Raw genomic sequence first — 26,182 nt, 5'->3', positions numbered from 1 at the left:
CCAGGAAAAAATTGAACATGATAACTATGTATATACTATGTACAGTATATTACCATAGAAGAGGGTCTCCAAACCTGGAAACTTTAAGACTTGTGGACTTCAGCTCCCAGAATTCCTCAGCCAGCATAGCTGGCTGAGGAATTCTAGGAGTTGAAGTCCACAAGTCTTAAAGTTTCCAGGTTTGGAGCCCTACTTTGGAAAGCAATGTATTGATAAGGCTTCCTACTTCGAGTGCAACCTTAACATGGGGAAAGATTTAATTTCCCCTCTTGATTTGGGGAGATCACCTTTGGCATTTATTTCTCTGTCAGGCAGCAAAATATCTCCAAGGAAATGTTTGGGTGGGAAAAAACAAACAAACCAGGCTCCATGTTTCAGAGGGAGATCTGCAAAGGCTTTGGAGTTTTTTATCACACAAAAATGCAACAACATGAAAATTTTGACCCTGACTTACCTTCTTTTCTTTTGATTTCCTCCATGACCATAATTTAAAGCTGCCCAATCTCTGTAAGAAGCAGCAGAATTAATCTTAATTATTAGTTATTACTAGAATTCGTTATTCTGTTAATCTCTTGAGAAAATTAGTTATCATGCTATACTTTCTACTTTTAGAGGATTCTGAGATTAAAAACCTGGATGCTGATGGTGAAGTTATGGTTGGTAAAGACAGTCTGAACCTCCATGGAGCAAATACTTTACTACTAATCCAATACCCTTCCTACACAAGGAGGATACTCCCTCTCTATTTATGGAACTTACATACCACTTTAACCATGATGTTTTAGTGGTACTACAACGCACTACAATACAATAGGTACAATAATACACCAGATCAGTGTATTCTTAGCATGACGGCTGGGAAATTCTGGAAGTTGAAATTCATACATCTTAAAGTTGCCAAGATTGAAAAACAGCCAATTAGAGTTTTATAGCTGATAACCAGTACCTTGAATTAATAATAAATGCAGATTGTGCAATATTCTTATGCCACACCAGGCCTGGCTCATTGTGGATAGCTACATTCCACACTAAATGAAGCTTCCAGAAAGCCTGCAAAAGCAGCTCCAGGCAAAGTGAATTACAGCAGTCCAATTGATAGGTGACAAAGGCATGAGTGACAACAGCCAGTACCCTGTTTTAGGAAAGGCTGCAAGAAGGCAACAGAGATTTCTCCATCAAGATAATCTTCTTTACACCTGGCCGTGGCATCTGAGCAGGACTCTTGAGTCCAGGACCACTAACCCTCCTTGACTGTACCTCTGCTCTTCTAGTAGTAGCTCAACTTTGTAAGAGTCAAACCTGGAATTGCTTGGAAGAACATCACTGGAACAGCAGCTCTATTGTGCTTGGATGGAATCTGAACCTGTTCCCCTCTATTCCATCCCTGATTCCCACCAGATATTGAATTAGGACCTCCAGTGCATCCCTACATGGTCTGGAGATACACAGCTGGCTATCACCATCATATGGATGATAACCTCTCTTGTGCTGATGGATGGCCTCCTCAAGGAATTTCATGCAGACATTGTCAACACAATGAGGGAAGAGAATCAAATCCATGGTGGAATGTCCAAGGACTGATCTCTCTTCTCCCATAACCACAAATGGATCCTCCTGGTCAGAAAGGAATTGGAATAAAAATTAAGGAAGTATTAAAGATGCAAAGATGCAAGAATAGAATGATGGTCTTGTTATATCCTATCAAGTTGTTCCTTTCCTTAAACATGCATTTATTTTGGGTAATGGGGCTATGCAGGAAGGACTTTAAGAAGTTGCTGATAAATGCAGTGAGTGCACCCACATTCTGTCTTCACCATGCCACTTTTTTCCACTCCAGCCTATAAATGACTGGATCTCACTGAATCCTACACACACACACACACACACACACACACACACACACACACACGTGTGTGTGTGTGTGTGTGTGTGTGTGTAACAGCTTGCCTCCAGAAATTGTAGGTGTTCCTTCATTGGAGATTTTCAAGAAGAGGTTGGACAACCATTTGTCCAGAATGGAATACGGTCTCTTGCTTGAGTAGGGGTTTGGGCTAGAAGACCTCCAAAGTCCCCTCCACACCAATTATTCTATGTGATTCTGTTTTAATGGGCCAGATCCTAAGTGTCTAACCTATAGCTTACTATGTAATTCAGTGCTCTGGGCCAAAGTCATAAAGCAGAAGTCTTTTCCAAGCTCTGCTATTAGAAATGCTAAAGCACAAGTCCCATCACAAAGAAGAAAAGAAACAAAATGTTGATTGTGACACCAAACAATAGGAATGCTTACCTTTTTAGTCTTCACCTTTTTCGTGACTGTTAGGGGGAAAAATACATTGAGAAAATTCATAAACGTTTGAGCAGGAACAGAATTCACCCTCTTAAGGCGGTCTAGTTCAATGAGCTTTCACTTCTTGTCCTTCAGAAAGTTCAGAAGGGTTTTTGTGAAACTTCCAGTGACCTCAACTGGCTTCGCCTAACCTTAGTTGTAGATAGATTACAAGCTCCCCAAAATCTGAGCTGACTGTGCTAGCTCATCTGAGCAATGATGTTACCTAGTTTGGGTAATGAAAATAACTAGATTCAGAGAGCACCAAGACCCCTCATTTCAAACCTAAGCTACAAATGTTCTCCTTTATTGATTCTGACAACCTTTTCTCAGAAAACATTGTGGAAGAGAAACATTATTGGAAATAAATAGGAGGCTGAGGATCTTGCTTTGATTTGCAAGATACTGGTGGTCAAGTTAAAAAAAATGAAAAGAAACCACAACCAGAAAAGGTGAGGACATGAAGACGTTGACAGTCATATTGGTGCTATTAATTACTTCTACTGACCCAGGGATTGAATGTAGAAGAACCACCTCTTGCTGCTATGAATTTTTTTTGAATACAGGTAATCCTCATTTAACTACCACACTTGGGACTGGCAGGTTTGCCGTTAAACTAAATGAGAAATCATGTCACCATGACTGCACTTTCCTTTTTCCCAGGCCCCCATCCTTTGGAATACTGACTCTGGCATTAGGCAATTGTCAAGAAGATAATTAACATTTGTATTTACATTCATTAGAGAGGAAGGGATTTCTAGAGAGCAAGCGGATACACAATGGGGTATATATTGGCTGATTGCATAATGTGCTAGAGGCTGCTGGTGCTACCTCATTCCTTTCAATGTGTATTCCCCATTGTGTGCTTGCTTATTCTCTTGTAATCCCTTTCACTCCAATCTCTCTGTTTGCAAGAGATGATGATGGGGAAAGAAAAACAGGCCAGACACAGGACAATACATACTAATTGTAATGGTGATCACACGACTGAGGGACTCTGCAAAGATCATAAATGTGGACATGGTTTCAGCACCGTTGTAACTTTGAACAACTGCTGAATGAGACAGTTGCTAAGTGAGGACTACTGTAACTAGAACAAATAGATGCTACTTCATTAGAACTTTTAGAATGGTGACTGAACGGCCATCCACTTTTCAGGAATTAGCAGGTGGTTGAACCTAAAGTTTTCTCCAGCATGAGGCTGTCTTTATGTTGGCTTAGTTTACATGCTGTGCTAGGCCGGAATGTGGGTTGCTTGGTTGTGGCTTAGATGCTGTGTGAACCCATCCCATTGCGATATACAAAACAATAACACTGCATATGTGATCCGAGATTCTCTCTTGGTTGCCAGTAGGTTTCCTGGACTTCATCAACAACATCTGGGAGACTAAGAACAAAAGATATGGGACCAGGTTATCTAAGGGACCATCTCTTGCTGGTCACTTCTACCCAATCCACTAGAGTGGGGAGCCAAGGAACGTTGCAGTTCCTGTCCCCTAAGGAGATGCATCTGGCGGGACCCAGAAGAAAGGCCTTCTCTGTGGTGGCTCCCTGTCTCTGGAACATCATTCCCCCAGAGATTAGACTGGCCCCCACTCTAACACTCTTTCGGAAGGCACTGAAGATGTGGTTCTGCAAGTAGGCCTGGGGAACCCAGAGCGGGATGGAGACCATGAAATGGCTAGTTTGAATGTGTGTTGTTGCTGGGGTAGGGAGTTATTTATTTTATTATTATTTTTCTTATTTTTACTTCTTGTGTATGGTATTTGCATATCCGTGTAAGCTGCTCTGAGTCTCCATGTGTACGTAGGTGGCAATATAAATTTTCTAAAATAAATAAAATAAATTTTACGAAATGGTCAGCATGGAAAGCATTAAGACCAGTCTGTGGCATGCTTGTAACTATTTGGCGCCATCCTGTTTTCCAATTTGATGAATAAAGTGTTGACAACTGACTTATTAAGACATTTATCAAGTATACCTCGGGGTGGTAGGTTGTGGGCTTTGCTTTCTTCCAATGGATTGCAGTAATATTGACTCAGAGATCTGACAGTTGCTTGTCCCACCACTGGCTTATATCCAAAATCTCGGTGATCAATCACCTTCAGCTCAATGGGAGGGGAATAATCTTCATCAACAGGCAGGTACTGAAAAAAGTAAAGATGGAAAAAGGAATCTTTTCAAGAGAGTCAACAAAGGGAGCATCCCTCAGAGATTACTGATTAAAGGTAGTCCTCGCTGAACAAGAGAAATGGGGACTGGATGCAGTTGTCAAGCACAATGTCACATAACTATATCATTTAATGACGGCAATAGGAACAGTATCCCCTTGATTTTGGGCAAGTCCCTTTGTCTCAGCCCAACTTACCTCCCAGGGATGTTGGGTGGAAAAATAGGAGGAGGAGAAAGGAGCGTTGATAATTTCACCACCTTGAGTTATTGATAAAAACAACAAAGGTGGTGTATGAATAAAAAAATATTAAAAAAAATAAAAAAAAATATGGGTTCTTAAGCGAGAACCTAACATGCCTGCATCTTGTGACTTCCTGCTGGCTTCCCACAAAGTCAATGAGGAAGCTGGTAGGAAGTTGAAAATCCCAGGGGACTCGCAAGTGGTTTGTGGGGAAAGTGAGATCTACAGAGTGAGGTGAAGGTATGCTGCGTCGAGTGAATGTGGGCTGGGTACACGGTCCTGTAGTCCCACGGAACTGCATGTGGGCTGGGGAGGAGTCGCTGTGATGCCATGGGAGGGTATGTGGGCCAAGCTGGGGGTGCTGCAGCACTGTGCAAGTGTGTGCAGCTGGGCAGGGAATGCCTGCTATGAAGGACAAGAACCTTGGGATTTTGTGCTCTGTAGGGTCTCCTTGAGAAAAAAAGTGGTCGGAGTGACTTTATTTGTGGGAAATCAGCAGAGAAGGTTGCAAAGAGCAATCATGTGACAATGGGATGCTGCAATTGTTGTAAGTGTGAGCTGGTGGCCAAGTGCCTGGATTGCAACCACATGACCATGGGGTGCAGCAACCATCAGAATTTTGAGGACTGGTTGTAAGTACCATTTTATTTTTTATTTTTTATTTTAATTCCATTTATATCCTGCCCTTCTCCGAAGACTCAGGGCGGCTTACAAGCTTAGCAGTAGCCTTCATTCTATGTATATGTCTGCTTATTAGGGCTTTCACACACACCCCAAGCGGCATTATTACAAAGTCAGCTTATTGCCCCCAACAATCTGGGTCCTCATTTTACCTACCTGGGAAGGATGGAAGGCTGAGTCAACCTTGAGCCTGGTGGGACTCGAACCTGCACTAATTGCAGGCAGCTGGTGTTGCTTAAGGAGGCATTAGCCCACTGCGCCACCAAGGCTACCATGCATTCGGTGCTGTCACAAGCGCTGAAGAAGCGCTTGTTAACCAAGGACTGCTGGTATTCTGCTCCTCCCTCAGTTTCTTAAACTTTGCTTATGTAACTCACCACTTTCATGAGGTAGATGTTAATTGAAAAATTGGGGTATTCTTGGAAGTTCCTGATGGTTGTTGTCTGAATGGACTCTCCTCCGCACTCTATGATGAGGCTAGGATTGTTGACAACCATCAGATTGTAATTCTTCAAGTCTCGAAGACCCCAGGCAAGAATCTATGGGGAGATTGGCAAAATAGTCAGCTGAATCTTCCATTGATTGGGTATAAGATTCCCCCTCCTCCCCCAGTTGATCTTAACTTTTAATAAAATCTCCTGGTCAGAAAAGGGGCTAACAGAACTTTATGCTGCTATTTGAAGAATGGGTGGAGAGGAATTCAGTTTAGCAATAGCAAAAGACCCTATTGTAGCCTACAAAATATAAGTGCTTGGTGAGGAGCCAGTAGAGGAAGGTCATTCTTGTTGTTGCTCACTTTGTCCTGTTCCATTGCTTCAAAGCTTCCTTCATAGGTGAAGCCTGTCACTCACAGTGGGGCTTGACCAGAAAGAGAGATTCATAGGATAATAATAATAATAAGTTGGAAGGGACCTTGGAGGTCATCTGGTCCAACCCCCTGCTCAGGCAGGAAACCCTATACCATTTCAGACAAGTGGCTGGCCAGTCTCTTCTTAAAAACTTCCAGTGTCAGAGCATTCACCGCTTCTGGAGGCAGGTTGTTCCACTGGTTAATCGTTCTAACTGTCAGGAAGTTTCTCCTTAGTTCCAGGTTGCTTCTCTCCTTGACTAGTTTCCATCCATTGCTTCTTGTCCTGCTTTCAGGTGCTTTGGAGAATAGCTTGACCCCCTCTTCTTTGTGGCAGCCCGTGAGATATTGGAACACTGCTATCATGTCACCCCTCACCCTTCTCTTCATTAAACTACACATACCCAATTCCAGCAACCGTTCCTTATATGTTTTAGCCTCCAGTCCCCCAATCATCTTTGTTGCTCTTCTCTGTACTCTTTCTAGAGTCTCAACATCTTTTTTACATCGTCGTGACCAAAACTGGATGCAGTATTCCAGGTGTGGCCTTACCAAGGCATTGTAAAGTGGTATTAGTACTTCACGTGATCTTGATTCTATCCCTCTGTTAATGCAGCCTAGCACTGTGTTGGCTTTTTTGGCAGCTGCAGCACACTGCTGGCTCATATTTAAGTGATTGCTGGATTGCTGGGCCTGTCGCCATTCTTCCATTCCCAGGATACCTGTGGAGAAACTGCCTGCCAACCAAGACGTCTGGAGCCATCTGAACTGGTTCACAAGCTCACCTCCACAGCCATCAGCCTCAAGATGGGCCGGATTCCTTTGGGGATTGTGTAAACGCCATCTTTCCAAGCAGGAGGTGGAAGTTTCCCCATGGATCCATCCTGGAAGAAGAAAAGGGAGAACTTTCTGAAGTTGGGCACCATGGCTTTCAGATGAAAGTGATAGAACCATCCAATCGATCAGAATAGAACTGGAAGGGACCTTGGAGGTCTTCTAGTCCAACCTCCTGCTCAAGCAGGAGATCCTATACCTTTTCAGACAAGGGGCTCTCCAATCTCTTCTTAAGAACCTCCAGTGATGGAGCACCCACGATTTCTGGAGGCAAGCTGTTTGACTGGTTAATTGTCATCACTCTCGGGAAGTTACTCCTTAGTTCTAGGTTGCTTCTCTCCTTGATTAGTTTCCATCCATTGTTTCTTTCTAGCCTCCTGGTGCTTTGGAAAACAAAATGACCCCCTCCTCAAATACTGGAACACTGCTATCATGTCCCTCCTAGTCCTTCTTTTCTCCAGACTGGCCATATCCAATTCCTGCAACCATTCTTCAAATGTTTTTGTCTCCAAGCCCTTAATCATCTTAAGTTGCTCTTCTTTGCAGTTTTTCCAAAGTCTCAACATCTTTTTTTTAATGTGGTGACCAAAACTGGACACAATATTCCAGGTGTGGTCTTACTAAGGCTTTATAAAGAGATACTAATACTTCACGTGATTTCGATTCTATGCCTCTATTTATACAACCAAGGATTGCATTAGCTTTTTTGGCTGCTGCCGCCCACGGCTGTCTCATGTTTAAGTGATTGTCCATTAGGACTCCAAGATCCTATCCTCCTGTGAAGAATCAGAATTGCACATAAATTGATTTATTGCTCAGGCTATATATAAGATCTAGTCAACTAACAGTTGGCAGTAAATTGGTTCTTGGTAAGAGTTAATGGAATTCAAGAGGGACTGGACTTCGAAACTAATCAAGGACAGAAGCAAGCTGGAATTAAGGAGAAACGTCCTATCATTGAGAACAATTAACCAGTGGAACAGCTGGCATTCAGACATTGTGGATGCTCCATCACTGGAGGTTTTTAAGAAGAGTCTGGACAGCCACTCATCTGAAATGGTATAGAGCAGGGGTGGGCAACCTTGGCTCTTTTATGACTCATGGACTTCAACTCCCAGAATTCCTGAGCCAGCCATGGTATAGGGCAGGGGTAGGCAACCTCGGCTCTTTTATGACTAATGGACTTCAACTCCCAGAATTCCTGAGCCAGCCAAGCTGGTATAGGGTGTCCTTCTTGAATAGGGGGCTGCACTAGAAGACCTCCAAGGTCCCTTCCAACTCTATTCTGATTCATTTGTGGGCATGTAGCAATTCTAGGCTAAGTCCTCTCTTGGCTCTGCCCCCAGGCTGTGCCAGCTCTTCTCCTACAACACCACGCTGAGCAGTAATTGCAAGAAAAATTACTGGCTTTCAGATGCAGGCATACAACCCTGGCAGAATCTTTCTTTTTTCCAAATTTTTATTAAAGTTTACCATAAGATAAAATACAAACAGAAATTAAGAAAATTAAAGAGAGAAAAAGAATAGTGCAGAAAGCAGTAAGAAAAAAAACATAGCAGCGTCTTTTTTCATTGCAGTAGAATAGAAAAAAAATTACAGAATCAACCTTTTGCTTTACATTTCTAAATGTTTCAAGCCTTTTCTGCACCATTTGACTTGGAAAAGACCACTCAGTTTCATGATCACATCCCCTTCCTCCTTTTCCGAAAATGCCAAGGTTTGCTGAGAAAAAGGATCAATCCATTGCTCCCTTTGACAATTTGGTGCTATGTACTTCTGACAGTTCCTCTGGGGGTCCTCAAAACCTGGAATGTGACTTTTTTGTTGTTGTTGTTTTGTGTTTTACCTTCCTGTCCAAGAGAAGCTCAAAAGCAGCCATGAGATAACCATTCTCCTCTTCGTTTTTGGTGATAGAATACTTTTGGAGACGGGGTATCATTCGTAAGTTGAGGTCCAAGCACACAGATGGAATACAGGTGCATCTTCCCATATAATCATTGGATCTGGCCTATCAGAAAGAAGTGATGCAAAGCGGATAGGTGTGTGAACAATGTAACCGAGGGCAAAAAAGATGCATCTGGGTGTTGGGTACGATAATAAAACAACCACCCAGATGCAGAAGACATTTAGAGAAGTTCTGTGTAGGGTTAAATGTTCTGTGTAAAGTTAGATGTTCTGTGTAGAGTTAGATGTTCTGTGTAGAGTTAAATGTTCTGTGTAGAGTTAGATATTCTGTGTAGAGTTAGATGTTCTGTGTAGAGTTAGATGTTCTGTGTAGAGTTAAATGTTCTGCGTAGTTAGATGTTCTGTGTAGAGTTAAATGTTCTGTGTAGTTAGATGTTCTGTGTAGAGTTAAATGTTCTGTGTAGAGTTAGATATTCTGTGTACAGTTAGATGTTCTTTTTATCATGTACGAGGCACATCTTGAAATGACAAGAACCAGTGGGGTACAGTGGTGAAGATTTTGAAATAAGACCAAGGAAACAGGTTTACATTCTGATTCAGCCAAAGAAACTCTTGGTGTCATTTGGGGCCATCTTGCCTCAGTGAGTTCTTCTTTTATGGATAAAATAAATGGAAACTCCCAAGGAGCTGGTCTGAGGATACTAATGGGAGAGAAATCTAAGAAAGGTGAATGAATGTAACTTTCACGAAGCAAAGGAACAAGTAGCTGAGGGAATATTGGTACCTGAGAAAATGGAAGGCATGAGAAAGAAACTCAGAATAATGTCACCTTGATTTTGTTAAGCGTAACAAAGTGGGGGTGGGGTGGGGTGGGGTGAAGAGAGAAAGTCGAGGCTTTCAAGATTCCACAGTCATATCCTGCAATGGTGTTTTTTTTCAATTTTGACAACGTCAAGATGTTTGGATTTCAACTCCCAATATTCACACATCTTAAATTAAATAATTAGATTAATTACTAATAATCAATTAATAATGTAATTAATTACTTCACATTTTTATTCAATTATTTAATTACTTAATTAAAATTAAAATAATTATGTAGCAGTCTGTAGAATATATAGAATACCATTACATTCTGTAATGTGGTGTCTCTCTTGTGGGGAAGTTCATAATTATGGTCATTTTGATGGAGAGAGGGAGGGAAGAATGGTTTGGGGAGCTGAGTCCTGGAATCATTAGTCCTTTGGAGTTTAGGTGAGTAGAATGAGAGAAGGGAAGCAAAGGAAAGTCTACAAAAATCTGAATATTGATTAGCACTAAGTTAAAAATGTTTTGGAAAAAAAGCCAACTTTTCTTCATCTAAATTGGGTGGTTAAGATGTCCCACAGATGTTAGGCTTCAGACCAGACATGGTCAGGATCCCTCCAAGTTCAGAGACAATCAAACTCTGCATAAAATCTATACTCTGACTTATTTTAAACAGGATGGTTGAATTACATGGGCTTCATCATCCAGTACATACTCTTGATACTCTCAGGCTAGATGGTACAACTGGAGAAGTAAGCCGACATAATGTTGGAATTTCCTGGAAATTATTGTAAACCAAAAATAGCAAAATGCCAAAGTGACAAGGGCTGAATCTCGACAGGGTCAGTAAGCTGTGACTTATTCTGATGCTCACTTTCTGTTCTTGTCAGCCAGTGAAATGTCCCAGATACGTACGCTTGAATCATAGTCAAAGATCTCCACGGCCACAATGGGGGGGTCCTGCGCAGTCCCTTGAGGGTCTCCATAAACCAAAACGTCTTCAAACAGGAGGGTCTCATCCCAGCAAGGGTGCAGTGTACCATTGATAATGTGGGTGCATTGGCTCACATGAAGGAAGGAGACATGAGCCACAGGATCTGTCAGAGACACAAAACCTCACTTCACTAAAGTATTTAATTCGCATCCTGCCTTTACTATTTTTTTTTATAAATGACTCGAGGTGGCAAACAAATCCAACACTTCTTCCTTCTACTTTTTCCCTACAACACCTGTGAGGTGAGTTGGGTTGAAAGAGAAGGACTGGCCAGCTGGCTTACGTGGCTGTGGCGGAACTAGAACTCACCGTCTCTTGGTGATTGGTTCAAAGTCACCTAGTCAACTTTCATGCCCAATGTGGGACTAGAACTTGCTAGTATGTTTGCTCCAAAGTCACCCAGCCAGCTTTCACGGGGATCATTCCAGACGAATGGCTGTCCAGTCTTTTCTTAAAACTTCCAGTGATGATGCATCCACAATTTCTGGAGGCAAGCCATTCCACTGGCTAATTGTTCTCACTGTCAAGAAATTTCACCTTAGTTCTAGGCTGGATCTCTCTTTAGTGATCTTCTAAGATGAGATTTGAACTCACACTCTCCTGCTTTCTAGCCTGATAACTTTAACCACTAGACCAGGGGTAGGCAACCTCGGCTCTTTTATGACTCATGGACTTCAACTCTCAGAATTCCTGAGTCAGCATAGCTGACTCAGGAATTCTGGGAATTGAAGTCCATGAGTCATAAAAGAGCCGAGGTTGCCTACCCCTGCACTAGACCAAGCTGGCTCTCTTCACTTCCTTCTTCTTTTCTTTTCTTTTTTTCTTTCTTTTTTCTTTCCTTGGACTTACATATTCTTCAAAAGGCCTCTGAGCATTTTACATTCCCCTCTGACAGTAAGAAGGGTAAAAATCAGAACCAAAACCTAACAACCCTTATCTGTCCTGTTCTTTGACAGCGGTAAATTGAAATTGACTATAACACCAATTGCAATTATAATAACTTCAGGAACAATTCATTATCAAACAAAAAGCCAATTTCTGTGCTGCTCAGGGCTGTTTTGAAGTAGAGTGGCTAGAAATATAAACAGAAATGCAATGCCAAGAGAAAGATGTCCTCTCGTACATTTTATAAAAAGATGCTCGTCTGTCTATAACACAGAGGCTGTATTTGTTCTATCTGTTGTTTCCTTGTGCTTATTTCCAGTTGTGAGAAGATGTAAATCCACTCTATTCAACACTAGCCAGATCCCATCTCAAGTGCTACGTTCAGGCATCTCACTAACAAGGTTTACTATTTTGCTCAGTATCTTCTCGTTAGATCCTCACATGATAAGTTCATTTAGCTACTTTATTGCTCATGCTTATTTCAGAGGAATCTTCCCAGACTGATAGTCTGCACGTAGACCAGACTAGATAAGTTTCAATAGCATTCAAAGGAAGGGAGGGTGTTCAGATCTTGTTCTCTTATGCCCAGTGCTTTTTTTTTTTAAATAAAAGTGCCGGAACTCACACATGTCATACAACCTGTCTTGCCTAACCTACAAGGTTCCATCCAAAAAAAGGTGCCAGAACTCCGTTCTGGGCGCTCTATGACAAAAAAGCCCTGCTTATGCCTATATAAGGATTCCAGGCTAATTCCCTGCTTGACCTCTCCCCCAGGCTCAGCCAGTCTTTCCTTAGTACTTCTCCTGAGACTTAGTTTCTAGTCCTTTTACTATTGGTAACCTAAATTTATTTATTTTATTTATTTATTTTTATTACATTTATATCCCGCCCTTCTCCGAAGACTCAGGGCGGCTTACAAGCTTAGCAGTAGCCTTCATTCTATGTATATGCCTGCTTATTAGGGCTTTCACACACACCCCCAAGCGGCATTATTACAAAGTCAGCTTAATTGCCCCCCAACAATCTGGGTCCTCATTTTACCTACCTCGGAAGGATGGAAGGCTGAGTCAACCTTGAGCCTGGTGGGACTCGAACCTGCACTAATTGCAGGCAGCTGGTGTTGCTTAAGGAGGCATTAGCCCACTGCTTCACCAAGGCTCATCATTTAGTTTCAGATTTGGAGAATGTCACCAATAAATAGTAAAAGGACTCAAAACTAACTCTTACGAGAAGATACTGAGTAATCTAGTAAGCCTCAATAAGACGATGGGAAGAAAATGCTTATATTCTTCAAGTCCAGGAAATGGAGCTGGTGAAGAAGCTGAGAAGTCGGTAAACTATTATTCCAGGTGGTAGAACATGGAGTAACAGTCTTAAGATAAAGGAAAGAAGATTCTAGCTTTCTCTGGAAAATTTCCAAATAATAGGGACAATTTGACAGCGGAACCAAAGACTCAGAGAGGAGGTGGGTTCTCTTTAACTTGATGTGTTCATGTTAAGGCTGGACAACCATTGGTCAGAAGGCTTTAACCTGGATGGAGGATTGGACATTCAACCTTCCAAGATTATGATTCTAGGATCTTTAGTCTTATATAGGATTCAGGACTGTCCAAGAATTTAGATTTGGATAGCCACATTGCGTTGAATTTAATTCCCTTTCTGTTCCTTCTTCTGGTCTAGATAGTTCCCCATGGAGAGGACTGTTCTTTCCATAGGAAAGATGGAGATACATAGAAAAGCTGCATTAAGTCAGATTGACTTAATCCTAGCATATGGGGAGGAATCTAGATCAGAAAAGCCATCAACTCCTCCCAACTTCAAAGGAAGAACAACACTTATGCCTTTGCATGCATCTGAGTAAATGAATAGGGATGTTCACGATAGACAGACACGAGGGAAGGGTGAACCAATTTTATCTTAGCTGGGTGTTTAGGAGGCATCTCTTTTATAATGCTTACCTGCAGTCCCTTTCACAATGCTTCCCAGGAGATCCCTAGCTTGGTACATGTAGCAGCGCAACTGGAAATACACTGGACCTAAAAAAGCGGGGAAATTTTTTATGAGTTCAATTTTTCTTCTGGCTTCTTTAGCATCGTTTCCCAAAATGATACTTTATCAGTTCTCAGAAGGCCCTTTGGGAATCTTAGAATTTTTAGGTTCACACTAATGGTATACTTGGATTTCAGTAACACATTTGACAAAGTAGAATTTCACAGCCTACTTCTTGGAAAAATGTGGGATAGACAGCATCACCACCTGATGGATTCGCAAGTGGCTGACCAACCCCACTGAACTTCTAGTCTTCAATAGAACGGCATCTACATGGAGGAAAGTAAGCAAAGGGGTACCCCAAGGGTCTGTTTTAGGCCCAGTTGTCAGAACCCATTCCTATTTCATTTCTATCTATCCCCTCTAACCCAAAAGCATATATCACCTTTCCCTGGATTCTGCCAAATACCCAAGGGGGAGGGGGGATGTGCCCATGGGTTTATTGCCTCTGCTTCCTCTATCTGCTACAATGTAACCTTTTGCTTTTGTTTATTGCCTTTGCTTCCTCTATCCGCTACAATGTAACATCTTGCTCCCCTGCGCTATCTCTCTCTCTGAACTTATTTCCCTAAACCTTCAGATAGAACAAGGGAAGGAATAAAGAATGTAACCTCCATGCCTGGTTTATTTCTACGATCCCAGAGGAAGGTGTGAAGAGCCGTAAACCATCGCTGTGTGATCTGGAGATGGACCGATGTTATCTCCCCTTTTCCCACGATGGACCCAATACCTAGGGATTGGTCATCCCACACTGGCCGGATGGACTATGGGGCGGGGTCTTGCCTGGGAATACCTTAACCTATCATTCTGCGGGGAAAATCTCAGATCCTGTCTATTATGCCTGCTATCAACTGCTCTTAATAAAAGTTCCTGTTGGAAGAATTCGCTTCCAAGAGTTCTGCTTTCTTAAGTTGTGGGATTGAAGTGGGTCCTGACACCAGTACTCTTTGATATCTTCATAAATGGTTTAAATGAAGGAACAGAAGAGGAACACATCAAATTTGCAGCCAGCACTAAGTTGGATGGTTTTCAAAAGGATACGTTGGACACCCTTTGTGGCTGTCCTTATATGAGCCAATCTTCCCTAACACTACTAGTTGGGTCTTCTAATGTGTGAAAGCCAACTCCATCTGAAGGACCTCAACTGGAGAAAGATAGTTCTGGGAACTCACTCTTGAAGACACAGAAGAGAAGAGGAGTATTCATCTTCAAGAGACTTTGTGAAGCTGTTGGTTCTAATTCAATCTCCTCTTTTTCATCTTTCCTTCCTTCTTCAGGTTTTCTTTTTTTCTGTTGTCCACCAACCTCCACTCCCTGAAATAAAGGAGATATTCATAATGCTGGGCAAGGAATACCCCAGTGCTGTTACTCTTGGGGGATTTATGGTCTAAGATCCTCCCAAAAGGTAATGCCAAGAGCTAACCCAAGGTACTTTTTCAAGAGGCCACTGGACTTCCTTGTTTTTCTTTGAAGACGTTTCGCTTCTCATCCAAGCAGCTTCTTCAGCTCTGGCTGGATGGTAGGGAATGGAAGGATTTATACTCCTTGCAGACAGCTGGTCATTTGCATTCTTTTAGAGAGTTGTTGAGGCAACCTGGAGGTTTATCTGTGTTCTCCGGGTCACCTGAGTAGTGCAAATGGGTGTGGAGCCTTCTTGGCTGCAGGATTTTTTCTTCCCTGTGTCCCTTCCCTGTTGAAGGCAGGCACAGGCTGTTGGGGATGAGTCTGTGTTGTCCGCATCTCAAATTGAAGCAGAAATGGTTTCTGTAATCTGCAATGTTTTCTGGAAATCTGTTCATGCTCCCGCATCCTTCGAAGGATGTTCATTCCAAAGTACATAACTAAATGTCTATGGAGATTCTCAGTCATCCAGGTCGTGGTTGTCCCAAAGCAACTGGACTTGCTTGTATGAGAAGTGAAATGTCTTCAAACAATAAGAAGAATGTCCACATGCCACCTGAAAAAGTACCTTGGGACAAGGTGACCGAGAATCTCCATAGATTGCCAGGGGCTAAACAGATCTTTCTCCAGAAGGAGCATCTGCTTTGTCTTGAAGCCCAGGCCAATAAATAGTGCAGGTTAATTCACCGAGGCTTCCTGATATGGAAATTGCACATGGGTGCTTAATATCGAGAGAGAGAGGCTTTTGGAGGAGTTGGTGGCGGCAGCAGCGTGCTCCAGGGGCGAAAAGAAGCAAGGCCTCTTTAAGGAAAAGGTGGAAGAGTCAGGATCAGAAAAAGGAAAGAAGGCGAGGTTGTCAGAATACAAGCTAACTTGAGGGCTAATCCACAGGGAGCCCCATTTCCATCTGTCCTGTTTGCCATCGTTCACTCCCTAGAGACTAAAATGGACAATGTGAAATTTGAGCGGGCCACGAACAAGGAGTATATATCGGAGGTGGTGACCCTTTGAGAGCTGTATGCAACGAAATTTCATTTTGATGTATGCCGATTGGTGTACATTCAAAGTGACCATAAAGTTATCATCATTTGAGTAAGGATCTGGATCTCTTAAGGAGGACAGATGAGACATTGTTTGCCCTTGAATACCAACTTATGTAACGTTGTATTTTCAAACCAGTTCTTGCACCCAAACATAGTATCTTTCAAAATCCGCCCTTTTCCAAAAGTTGCAAGAATGGGGGGAAAAAATGAGCTAGAGAAGAGTTTGGACAAACAGTGCATACTTTGATGAAAATAAGGGATAAAAAGATTGTTTAAGCAAGATTGTTTGCAAAACTACATTAGACAAAATTGAAAAAAAAAGATGCATGTTGGAAGGAATAAAAGTAATCCATTTTCTGCAATCTCACAAGGTCTTCACTCCTACCCAAAACATACAGTATATAATCTGGGTTTGAACAACCCAATAGGCAAGTGACAAACTAGCCAAGATTCAAACAGGTGAAATTTAGCTTGTTGCCAGAGAGACCATAGCTAATTTTCCCAGATGCCAAATTTATCCACCAGTTCCCCCAAAGTTCGGAGCTCAAGGGTCAAACCTAACCACTCTAGTGACCTGGATAAACTCAAAACTGATCTATACAGCAAGGAGGCAGGCCACAGACTGCCAGGAGAGAGAAACTTTGAGAAAGCAAAAGACTGAATTTGGCTTCTCCTTTTGGCAGGGAAATTCCTGGGGAATGTCCCTGCCAAAAGGAGAAGCCAAATTCATATATAAAGACGGAGATTGCAACCATGTAATTGAAGTCCATCCCCTTTTAATCACTGCCGTCTTTTTGACACACACACACACACCGCTGACAACCCTGGTTGTGTAACAGCTGCTGAGCAGCTGCCTTCTCTTACCAAGGAGCCTTCCAAGTAGAAAATGGGGGCCACCAAGCTGGGTGCCACAGGAGCAAGCTTCCTGCGCCAACAGCGTCGCCGGAAAACATCATCCGACTGCCTCTGGAGGTGGAATCTCCAGCCGTAGAGCGGAGCATATTCCCAGACATCCTCTTTCACTTTAACATCTGAATGCTGCAGGAACCACAGGGAGAAAGTCACTGATTGTGAAGTCTTATCTTAGCCAGAGTTAAGCCCTGCTCAAGTGGGTAACCCAGAGAGGTAGCGTGGCCAATGATCGGAGTTTTGCAATTTATTTATTTATGGATATCCCACTTTTACTATTATTCATTTTGGAAATAAGGTGGGGAACGTTCCTAATACTCTTTCCTCCTCCTCCTCTTTTCCCCACAACAGCAACCCTGTGAGGTGGAGCTGGGCTGACTGACTTTGGGCCAACCACCAGGAGACCCTGAGTTCTAGTCCTGCCTTAGCCTTGAAAGCCAGCTGGGTAACTTTGGGCTAGTGCAATGATGGCGAACCATTTAGAGACTGAGTGCCCAAACTGCAACCCAAAACCCACTTATGTATCATCGGGTGCTGGGTGGGCGTGGCCCATTGGGTGGTTGTGGCCCATTGGGTGGGCATGGCCCATTGGGTGGGCGTGGCCCATTGGGTGGTAATGGCAGACTAGGTGGGACTAAAAAGTTCAATCAATCAATTCCAACTTTACGAGATCTTTTTTTTTCCCCGCAAGAAGTTGAAATTGATTGATTGAACCTTTTTTTTTTGCACACAGCAGCAGAGGCCTAAAGCGAAAAGGTTTTATAAAACCCAGCTGAAGGCCTGGGACTGGGGTGAGGGCGCACGTGCCCACAGAGAGGGTTGCGCATGCCATCTGTGGCACGCGTGCCATAGGTTCGCCACCACGGGGCTAGTCCCTGTCTCTCAGTCCAGCCTACCTCCCTTTTTTTTGTTGTGGGAAAAAAAGGAGGAAGAAGATTTGTTGGATATGTTCACTGCCGTGAGTTATTTGTAAATATAATAAAGGCGGGATATGAGTAAAATAAAAAAAATTAACAAGTTATGATGAAGACGACGTAATGGAGCATCTCCTTGATAGACGAGCTCCATGCTAAGGCTACCATCTTGTTCAGGTTTCCCAGTGCAGTCTCCTTAGCAGCACTCTGGGTCAAGCCTGCCCTCGACTCGGGCCGCCCTCCACCAGCCTGGTAAAATGTCCTGGCTTCCAAAGTCCCCCCCTTCCTTCACCAGTGACTTTCTGCTGGACAACCACCCCCCGAGTTAAGATTCGGTACCAGCTGGAGAAAGGCGGCCATCTGGTTTTCTCGCGTCTCCCTGCCGAGGTTCCGGAAACGCTTCCTCAGCCAGCGTCGCCTCCGCTGCGTGTGGTAGGTCTTCTCAGCTGCATTCCAGGAGCGAGGAAACTCAGCCGGCGGGATGGCAATGCCGTACTCCCACCCTGAGGAGGAAAGAGGCCCGTAGGCAAACGATGGAGCAACCGCTGCAATGCTTCCCTTCCAACACCGCCGCCTGTTAGGGACCCACTTAGAACTGTCAGGCGTGAAAAACCGGGATCCCACCTGAAGTTTCAATTAGATGGATTGTTTACTCATGCCTGTGCACAGGAATAACACTACAGCCGCACTAGGGGCCAGTACATTTTAATCCATATTGTGTGGCTGTAGTATGATCATTTACCCTTGTGGGAGGAGATTTTGCAGTATCCGAAGCAGAAACAATTAGATTCTGCAAGAGCCTCGCGCCATATAGCATCAACCTTGTTAACTCTCAAGAGTTTTTCCCCCACTATGTATCCTAAATGGTTTGTTAAGTATTTAGAATGCACTTGCTTAAGTCCCAAACACGGGACAAATCTTATTGTCCCGTGTATGGGACTTAAGCAAGTGCATTCTAAATACTTAACAAACATTTAACACATATCTCCCTTGCTTCTCAGCTAACAAAGAGAGACAGCCTGTGGCTCCGGAGCCGCATGCGGCTCTTTCAGCTGTCTCCTGTGGCTCCCAGTCCTCTGCCATGTGCAATCCCCCCCCAAAAAAAAGTGGGACTAAAAAAGTTCAACCAATCAATTCAAATATGCAGGGTAGGTGCATATCTCGCCTTGTCTCCACTCTTCAGTCAAACCCTGTTCTGCACATGTGCGCATGTATGCGCATGTACACACATTTTTTGCGGCTCCCAGTTTTTTCTTTTGTGAGGGAACCAGTTCCAAGTGGCTCTTTCACTGTTTCAGGTTGCTGACCCCTGGCCTAGGGGTTAAAACAACTGCTTAAGATGCAGTTGGCCCAGGTTCGAATCTCAGAAGGGTATGGCTGACTGATGAGAACAAATAAGTTTGAAATGATCATATCTGTCTCCCTTTATTCTTTGTTAGCAAGCCAAAAAATTTACATACACACACACACAAACACACACACACACACACACACACATACCTCTCACCTACCAGCCATTTGGAAACCCGCCTTGATTGACAGACGAGTCCCAACCACCAAGAATGATACCAGACCCAAACTCATGATAACATCACATGACATCACCACCACACAACCATTCAAAGAGCAAATCCGAACCCACAATGATAACGACGCACAACCACAAAACAGAAACCTAACTACAGCTGCAACATCAGCCACTTTAAACCCCTCCAAACCACACAATAAGCAAACTGACACCCACTATAAAAACATGGCACCACCACAAACACGAAGCCGAACAAAAGCAGCACAACTCACCAGCTCAGGTCTAAGGCTGGCAGCTGAGACCAGCCCATCCACTCAAAACACACCCCCACCCAATCAGAACACACCCACCATTCAAAACACACTCCCACCCAATCAGAACACACCTAATCCCCCACCCAATCAGAGCACACCTTCACCCACAGAACACACCCCCTCTGGCAGTTTAAAAAAGAGGAACAAACAGCCACTACCACATGCTTCTCCCAGAAGAAGGAAGCTGAAGCCACCAGCCTGAGGATGACGGATGGGATTCCGTCGAAACGTTGCTCCTACACCTTCAATTCTACGCGGGAAAAAACCCAAATGACTAAAGATCCACATACAAACACCCGCGAAAACCTCAGAAAACATATATATACATATACATATACATATACATATACATATACATATACATATACATATACATATACATATACATATACATATACATATACATATACATATACATATATATAGTCGGCAGTTTGGCGGGTCGAATCCCGAGAGCCACGTAGCAGAGTGAGCGCCTGTTACTCGTCCCAGCTTCTACCAACCTAGCAGTTCGAAAGCACGTGAAAATGCAAGTAGAAAAATAGGAACCACTACGGTGGGAAGGTAACAGCGTTCCCTGCGCCTTTGGCGTCTAGTCATGCCGGCCACATGACCACGGAGATGTCCTCAGACAAGCGCTGGCTCTTCGGCTTTGAAACGGAGATGAGCACCGGCCCCTAGAGTTGGAAACAACTAGCATACATGTGCGGGGGAAACTTTACCTTTTTAATCTATATATTATAAAGGTTATCTTATCTTGTTATTGTCTTTATTTCATCATCATCATCATCATCATCATCATCATCATCATCATCATCATTATTATTATTATTATTATTATTATTATTATTATTATTATTATTATTAATTGCTTTGTGTGAACACTGAGTGCTTCTGTACCAGAGACAAATTCCTTCTTTGTCTAATTCCACTTGGCCAAATAAAGTATTCAGTTCAATTCAATTCAATCAACTCAACTCACGGTTAGCACTATTTTGGCACTGGACAACAGAATTCAGGAGGGGTTGGACTTAGTCCGTTTGTGGCTATGTAGGGACTCTAGGCTTCTTTTGACTCCACCTGCAGGCTCTGCCCCTCCTTCTCCTACATCAACCCTGCAATGCGAGTAGAGATGGCAGAAGCTGTGTTCCAATGCCAAAATGCCTATTTTGTCATTTTCCTGATTAGCAACAGAACACCCCTGTTCATGCAGGGCAGAACAGAACAGATACGATGGGCCTTTCAAGAGTCATTATTCTTTTTTATTCAATCACCATCCTATCCTCCTACCCAGAGGAAACCATAAGACAATATTCATGCATTGGGTAAGGTTTGTATATATTACTAGATTTTTTTTTAAAAAAAGCCCTGCTAAATCTCCCTCCAGAACTTTGATGGATGGTCCCCAGTCATTTATCTCCCTAATATATAGTAAAGTAATCTTTATTGTCATTTTTTTACTGTGGGCACAACGGCACACATCAAAAATGAAATTTAGTTGCCCGATCTCAAAGTAAAACACATACATGACACACACCTAAAGCACACTATAAACAACATATGTATAGACCCACACCCCTACATATACATAACAATAAAATATTAAATACTGTCCATCTTGAATATATATAATATGTGCCCTTCCCCTCAGTACTTTTCTTTCAGCTTAAAACTGCTTCAATTAAATAGCTGTGTTGTATTTCCCAAAGAAATATCTATCTAGCTGTAGCCAAACACTTGCCGGCATCGTCCACGGCTCGATTCACCTCCACTTTCCATTCTTCCACAAAGATCCATCCAGGAGGACACAAAATGTCTTCTTTCCGGGGAGTAGGAGCGCCGCTCTAAGAAGGGCAGGGGACAACACAGAGAGTAGAAAATGGGAGGAAGGAAGTCCTAAATGTGTATTTGAAATGCAACAGCCCAGAAGCCTGCAATACCAGTATGCAAACTGGCCACCAGCATTTTGGAAAACTTTTAAAGAGCTAGGAACGTCTTCGCAGTTGAGTTTCCAAACCATGTTTGGGGGGGAAAATGGTAGAGTTCGTTAAGATTTCCTGATAGGTTGATAGGAAACAAACTTGTGGTGGGAAGATGAAAACAGAACAAGAAGCAGGAAAGGAACAGGCCACCCAGGAGAAGCATATGATGTGAGCGAGGAAACCTGTTGGACAAGGAAGTGTTAGAGTTAGAGAACCTGCATATGGAGTTGTTTTGAGTTAGGAGACATTCGGTCAGTTGATAAAGCTCTTTGTAAAGTCGCGTGCTTCACATAGAGACGGACACAGAGCTGGGGTAAAGATGAGTTTATTCTGAACAGAACGAACTGGGGAAACAGGGAAGCCTGGCATCTATTTGTACCTGCCCAGGTGGATGGCATCCAATCAGTTCAAAACTGGGCTTCCTGCCAGTGCAGGTGACAATGGGTGTAGATCCTGGCTTCCCACCAGGCTGACCATGCCTGGGGCTGTCAACAGCTTAACTCATTAGGCTTATCCTGAGTGAGCAGTTATCGCCCGGAGCTGTCCAACCCCTCTGCTGATCTGCACCATCAGCCTCCTGCTGTGCTGTCCTTTGTGTATGCTGGGAGGCATACACTGCACTCTTCATCATTATTGTTAAGGACACATTTTGGAATCTGTCCTCTCTTTGTTTCTTCCCCCTTTGTTTTATTTCTCCTAGGGGGGAAGCCAGGAGGGAGAAGAACCCTCTTACTTTGGGCCTTGATGATTGGACGAAGATATCTCAGATGTCATCTTAATTGGAAAGCTGAACAGAATGGTGGAGGGAAAGTGCAACGAGTCCTCCGAGGTCAGCCCTGTTTTGAGCAATCTGGGAAGGCAAGTTTGGACGATTGAAGACCCCCCCCCAGAAGACCCAATACATTGTTATGTGCCGACTGTAATATTTTTGGAGACATCAAATTGCCTGGCCGACCTTGTCTAGGCTGAAAAGCTAAGCAGGAACATAAAAGTAAACAGTTGAGGTTTTACACTACGACCTTATGCTACTGCACCAAAAGGAGTTGGAAGTCAATGCCTTTCTTTATCTTTTCCCCTTTCCCCTACAGTTTTCTCTCTTCCCCTCTCCCTCCCTTATTTTCCCACTATCTTCGTTTTTCTTTGTATTTTCATCTTTCATAATTTTGATGAAGTAATAAAAATATTTTGAACCAAAACCTAAGCAGGTTCATATTTGGCTAACACTTGGATGGGAAACCTCTGTGAAACGCTTGAGCGCTGCCAACACTGAGAAGTCAAAAGACATCCAAGAAGAAGCCAGTAGCATTGTGGATGTGTCAATCATCAGCAATCAAGGGAGAATTTACATTTAGAAGGCTATTCCAAGGATTGGACCTAGTTCAGGGGTAGGCAATCTTGGCTCTTTTATGACTCGTGGACTTCAACTCCCAGAATTCCTGAGTCAGCCACGCTGAGGGGAAAGGGAGAGGTTTCCAAGCTGAGCCGTGCTGGCTCAGGAATTCTGGGAGTTGAAGTCCACCAGTCACAAAAGAGCCACGGTTGCCTACCCCTGACCTAGTTAGTCTTTGGGTGGGAACTCTTGAGGTTCTAGGCCAGGCAGTGAAGTCAAAAGAACTGCTTAGAAAGGAAGCAGGAGAAAATCTCCTCCATATTGCTGCCAAGAAAATCTTACGCATGTGTCCTAGGAACTAGCTGGACTAGAAGGAGACTTTCCTTTTTAAGACTCTGAAAGCCTTTTGCTTTGAAGATTTTGTACAGAGCTCACCTTGAAAAAGAGACACCCTTGAAACACATGCTGGGAGATTTTGTATGCTCCATTTTGGGTCTTCCAGTTTCCCCCCTCCCCCAAGGAAAAGAGCCTTGGTGGAGCAGTGGGCTAATGCCTCCTTAAGTAACACCAGCTGCCTGCAATTAGTGCAGGTTCGAGTCCCACCAGGCTCAAGGTTGACTCAGCCTTCCATCCTTCCGAGGTAGGTAAAATGAGGACCCAGATTGTTGGGGGCAATAAGCTGACTTTGTAATAATGCCGCTTGGGGGGTGTGTGAAATCCCTAATAAGCAGGCCTATACATAGAATGAAGACTATTGCTAAGCACATTGATTTGTGCTTCTTAGATTGTAAGCCACCCTGAGTCTTCGAAGAAGGGCAGGATATAAATGGGATTAAAAAACCCCAAACACTTTCAGCCATCAAAGAGAAGAGACATCCCCCGCCAGCAATCCTGGCTTACCTTCTTTATTTCTCTTTTATAAGTTTCAACCTGAGCCACTCACCGCATTGCTGTAAGGGATCTTGGCTGGTTTCCATCGACGGCCAGATTGTCGACTCTGGTTCTCGTAAACTTCCTGCATCACTTCAGAATAATTGGTCTCTTTGTCCAACAAGAGCCTAGTCAGAAGCATAGTTCAACAGAAAGCTTGTGCTGATATCAGTGGAAGCGCTTGCCTTCTGGAGTTATGGCCCACTGGGTGGGTGTGGCTGCGGTGGTAATGGCAGACTGGGTGGGACTAAAAAGTTCAATCAATCAATTCCAACTTTGCGAGATCTTTTTTTTCCTGCAAGAAGTTGAAATTGATTGATTGAACCTTTTTTAATTTTTGCACATGGTGGTGGAGGCCTAAAGCGAAAAGGTTTTATAAAACCCAGCTGAAGGCCTAGGACTGGGGCAACGGTGCGTGTGCCCACAGAGAGGTCTCTGTGTGCCACCTGTGGCATGTGTCCCATAGGTTCGCCACCATGGGTATAAGGTCTCCTGCAGGGCTTTTTTTGTCACAGAACGCTCAGAACGGAGTTCCAGCACCTTTTTTGGATGGAACCTTGTAGGGTAGCAAGACAGGTTGCATGACATATGTGAATTCCGGCACCTTTTTCTTTTACAAAAAAAGCACTGGTCTCCTGCCTTGAGCAGAGGTTGGAATAGAAGACCTCTAAGACCATTTCCAGCACTATGATTCAATGATTCTTACCTCTGTCGAGCTTACTTTATTTAGCACTTTCTCAGCATTATGGATAAGTCAGGTTTGGTTTTTTAAGATTAAGGATTTTTTTTCTAAATTTGCATTAACATTTTAAGTCTTTTGACCATACACATGTACACATTTTGGGGTCATTTAGCCTAATGTACATGGTTTCTGCACACATCTTTCCCTAAATTCTTTGATGGTGATCTCTGCTTGTTTTCAGGAATGGCTATTCTTTTTTAACATCAATAGATCACCTGTAGCTTTGAGTTCTGAACATACTGCTGCGTCCTCTTATTCTTCTCTGCAATAATCTTCTGAAATAGGCTGGGCTGTTTGCTGGTGGAGCCATCAGATGAGAAAGTCTCAAGAACAGGAGCCATCAGTGGGAGGGATGTTTGAGGGAAAGCACATGTCTTGAAGGACAGACCTTTCTCCCACGGAAAATAGCTCGGCTTCTGGACTTGGGTGAAAAGCAGGGGTGTTCAGCAAATGGGCATTATGGTCCAGACAGAATGCCTGGGCATCACCATGACCAAAAAATGAAGGAAGGGGGTTACAATCTAAAGAAGTGACTTCTTAAGCCAGCTTCATTTCCAGCTGGTTTATACCCAGGAATCAAACAACTGATAGCTACAGTATGAAAAAAATAAAACAAAACAATTTTAAGATAGAACTGAAAGCTAAATTTGTACTTTTGTTTCTTAGAATTTTCTTCTTAGCCCGTTCAAAAAGTAGGTTAAATTATATGTTTGGGTGTATCTACGTGAGCACTTAGCACTAGCACTGCAGTTTTATGCTAAAAAAGATTTGTAATAATTAGAACTTTCCCAAGGGCTATTTGCTGGGATTTAACCCCTGAACTTTGAGCTTCCAGTAAAAGAAAATATATGTAGCTCAGGGTTGAACTATGCCAGGGGTCGGCAACCTCGGCTCTTTTATGACTCGTGGACTTCAACTCCCAGAATTCCTGAGCCAGCATAGCTGGCTCGGGAATTCTGGGAGTTGAAGTCCACGAGTCATAAAAGAGCCGAGGTTGCCGACCCCTGAACTATGCAGTCCTTGGTGCCTTGATGATGTTACATAGAAACATTTTCAAGCAAACAACCCACCTTAGAGAGCACCGAAGACTGCACAGTTCTAAATTATTATTTTTACGGAATTTAACTTCCTTGCATTCTTTTTTTCAGCTTCCGTTGAAGCAGTCTTTCCCAACCTGGGCAAATTCCAGGTGATAGACATCAGCTTCCAGAATTCTTTAATCAAGTCCAAAAACAAATGGGCAGAGCTAACCTTTTGAAGGAGAACTTAATTCATTTGTGCCTTATCTTATCTGGATGCTTCCTCATAAATGCTTCTCTGCACGGTGCAGAGAAGAGCAACAAAGATG

The 26,182-nt window shown here is 43.2% G+C and overlaps 1 protein-coding gene across 1 annotated transcript in view; it reads right to left on the bottom strand.

Moving 5' to 3' along the window:
* FER1L5 (fer-1 like family member 5) overlaps nucleotides 1–26,182 on the bottom strand; it is a gene marked incomplete at both ends in the record, with an annotated part of 90,807 nt that overhangs the window by 23,155 nt on the left and 41,470 nt on the right. The window contains 12 exons of the mRNA XM_083368855.1: nucleotides 2,288–2,313; nucleotides 4,230–4,473; nucleotides 5,798–5,959; nucleotides 7,053–7,151; nucleotides 8,948–9,109; nucleotides 10,729–10,910; nucleotides 13,651–13,728; nucleotides 14,914–15,055; nucleotides 17,050–17,223; nucleotides 18,348–18,511; nucleotides 21,592–21,694; nucleotides 24,106–24,220. Coding sequence (XP_083224981.1) covers nucleotides 2,288–2,313; nucleotides 4,230–4,473; nucleotides 5,798–5,959; nucleotides 7,053–7,151; nucleotides 8,948–9,109; nucleotides 10,729–10,910; nucleotides 13,651–13,728; nucleotides 14,914–15,055; nucleotides 17,050–17,223; nucleotides 18,348–18,511; nucleotides 21,592–21,694; nucleotides 24,106–24,220 — 1,651 coding nt within the window. The remainder of the gene's footprint in view (nucleotides 1–2,287; nucleotides 2,314–4,229; nucleotides 4,474–5,797; nucleotides 5,960–7,052; nucleotides 7,152–8,947; nucleotides 9,110–10,728; nucleotides 10,911–13,650; nucleotides 13,729–14,913; nucleotides 15,056–17,049; nucleotides 17,224–18,347; nucleotides 18,512–21,591; nucleotides 21,695–24,105; nucleotides 24,221–26,182) is intronic.

This window comes from Vipera ursinii, assembly GCF_947247035.1.
Source record: "Vipera ursinii genome assembly, chromosome: 8".
Lineage (NCBI taxonomy): Eukaryota > Metazoa > Chordata > Lepidosauria > Squamata > Viperidae > Vipera > Vipera ursinii.
Note: the sequence above shows the minus strand (reverse complement) of the source record. Positions and strands in the feature narration are given on the sequence as shown.